Source organism: Micromesistius poutassou (assembly GCF_964030765.1).
Source record: "Micromesistius poutassou genome assembly, chromosome: 17".
NCBI classification, from domain to species: domain Eukaryota; kingdom Metazoa; phylum Chordata; class Actinopteri; order Gadiformes; family Gadidae; genus Micromesistius; species Micromesistius poutassou.
This window is the reverse complement of record NC_140287.1, coordinates 14,331,044-14,333,543: the sequence shown is the minus strand read 5'-3', so window position 1 is coordinate 14,333,543 and position 2,500 is coordinate 14,331,044. Positions and strand designations below refer to the sequence as shown.

Sequence of the window (2,500 nt, the reverse complement as noted above, 5' to 3'; positions counted from 1 at the left end):
AAGGACAGTTGAGAAGTGTACATTACTTTATTACCATCAGCACACTTTGTAATCTCACTTTTAACATTTACAATGTTATAAAATTGTATTTACATTAGAAGAATACAATATAAGACAACTCAATTGTAATACAATTAGAAGAGCAGTGTACTTATAGTTTCAGTAGATCAGAAGGACAACATTAATACTCTATTTATAAAAAATGAATTCCATTTGGCAATACTAATTCTTAAAAAAGCTTGATAATTTTCACACGTAGAGACGCAATTTTCGTTATGGTTTGTAAGATTTGTATCTTTATATTATTCAAAGAGAAGATACACACTTCACCCTCATGTGAGCTTTCGGACATCCATCACCCAAGTCCACAGTGAATAGCAGTCATTGTATACAAGGTTGTCATTTATTTATGAGTAAAAAAAAGTCTAATATATAACTTTAGAACTATATAGAACTACTTTTCTGTTTTCTCATTCAAATAAAAATAGATTTATCAAAGAAAATACTTTTAAATAATCTGTAGTACAACCAATAGTATGTCTATACTATTGTTCAATACATGGTATATATAGTAGATATATATACCATGTAATTGGTATATAAATATGTGTGACCTTGGGTGGAAGTTGCCTTATAAAAATACATTTGAGACAGAAGGTTCTTAACCTTAAGAGGGCAGGAAGTACACCCTAATATGGTTCAGTGTGTAGCTTCTTATTAAATGTGAACACATGCATCCCCAATGCCACCAAACAACACAAGAGAACGGGAGAAATGTTAGCCAGTCTTCCCACTTAATCTTTGCTCATCTGTTTATGTGAAGTGGCATAGTTATGTGTATAAAAAAATACAATAAAATGGTAAATAGACATTTATATAGCACTTTTCTAACCACTTGCCACTCAAAGCGCTTTTACTAAATTGCCTAACATTCACCCATTCATGCACACATTCACACCCCGACGGCGGAGTCAGCCATGCGAGGCGAGGGCCAGCTTGTCGGGAGCAGTTAGGGCTAGGCGCCTTGCTCAGGGACACCTCGACACTCACCTAGGAGGAGCCGGGGATCGAACGGGCAACCTTCCAGTGAAAACACCGGCCAACCGGCTCTGCCTCCTGAGCCACATGGCGACCCGATGACAACACGGCTGACTCCAGCTTAAGATCCAACGCCGCGGCTCAGATGTAGAAGCAGTTCTCGGCCGCGGCGTCGTCTCCGCCCAGTAGCGTGTCCGTCTCGGACCGCTCCCTCTCGGCGGACCGCCCCGGGGTGCCGAGGAACAGTTCAAGCTTGGGTGGGTACTCCCCCCGGTCGCCGGCTATGGCGGGGAACCCGAGATCGATCTCCAGCAAGCTGTCGGACTGCTCGGCGTCCACCAGCTGCTCGCCGTCGCTGAGGCTCAGCCTGCCGGCGGCCGCGCCCTCCGCGTCCGGGACTGTGGACGACACGGGGTCAGTTTCCGTGGCGACCATTGCCGCGGCAACGGTTACCGTGGCGTCCCGTGGCGCCAAGCTATCGCCGTCGTTAGGGGTGGGGGGCCCTGCGGCGGCGGGGGAGCCCCGGAGGAGAGCCATCTTCTCGATCTCCAGACAGAGCTCCTCGTTCCTCTCCTTCCACTGGTGGAACTTGGTGGCGGTCAGGTCGGAGTCGTCTAGGATCTTGTTAATCAGCAGCAGCTCGGCCTCTTTGGCCTACGGAGCAAACGCGATGGGACATCTTCGATAATAAGTCCCAGGTCTCAACACTCACCTCACTTGAATCTCTACTGATAATAGGTGATAGATAGATAGATGACTACTTTATTGATCCCCAGGGGAAATTCAAAGTCACAGTAGCTTCAACACGTCACACACAGCATACACATACAACATAAACAAGATGATAAAAAAATAAGATAAAATAGCCACATGGATAATTTGGACGATATCATTTAATAGAGAATTCACTCATTAGTAAAACATGTGCGACAAAAGGCCACCATTAAGGTTACATTAGGTTACGTTATTATTTAACTGTTAACCCTATTTTTAACATCACACTTAAATAAAAATTGATTGTTGATCGTTTTGAAAATATATTCGGCAGAAACCTTTTTCTTTGTAAAAGGGCTAGGGGTTAGGGGTAGGGTTAGGGTGACTGTTGGCCATTATGAGATAACAGTTGAATCCCTGCTCACCTTGAGGGTGCTGTGCAGCGCGCGCAGCGTGTGCACCTTCTCATTGATCACCGGGTTCTTGTTGCGTCGTATGAACGACCGTCTGAACTGGTCCTGCGTGAAGGGCTGATCCTGACCAGTCAGGGACACCCCGCCTTCCTTCAGTCCCTTGATCATCACGCCCATCTCGTCCACCTGGGGGACTGGACGGAGAGACAAGTGGCGTGGCAGTTTTACTTTAACAGATATTGCGTCTAGGACAGATCAGATTTCTAAATGCAAAAAAAGCACACACTACGCGTAGACAATTAACCTAGGTTTAATGCGTGCCCGCATTAGACTCC

The 2,500-nt window shown here is 45.4% G+C and overlaps 1 protein-coding gene across 3 annotated transcripts in view; it reads right to left on the bottom strand.

Moving 5' to 3' along the window:
- Nucleotides 1–3: 3 nt before the first annotated feature.
- cnksr1 (connector enhancer of kinase suppressor of Ras 1) overlaps nucleotides 4–2,500 on the bottom strand; it is a 24,535-nt gene continuing 22,038 nt past the window's right edge. For all 3 annotated transcript variants that reach the window (XM_084481835.1, XM_084481836.1, XM_084481837.1), the window contains 2 exons: nucleotides 2,178–2,359; nucleotides 4–1,692 (listed from right to left, as the gene is read on the bottom strand). In XM_084481835.1, coding sequence (XP_084337961.1) covers nucleotides 1,180–1,692; nucleotides 2,178–2,359 — 695 coding nt within the window. In that variant the 3' untranslated portion in view covers nucleotides 4–1,179. The remainder of the gene's footprint in view (nucleotides 1,693–2,177; nucleotides 2,360–2,500) is intronic.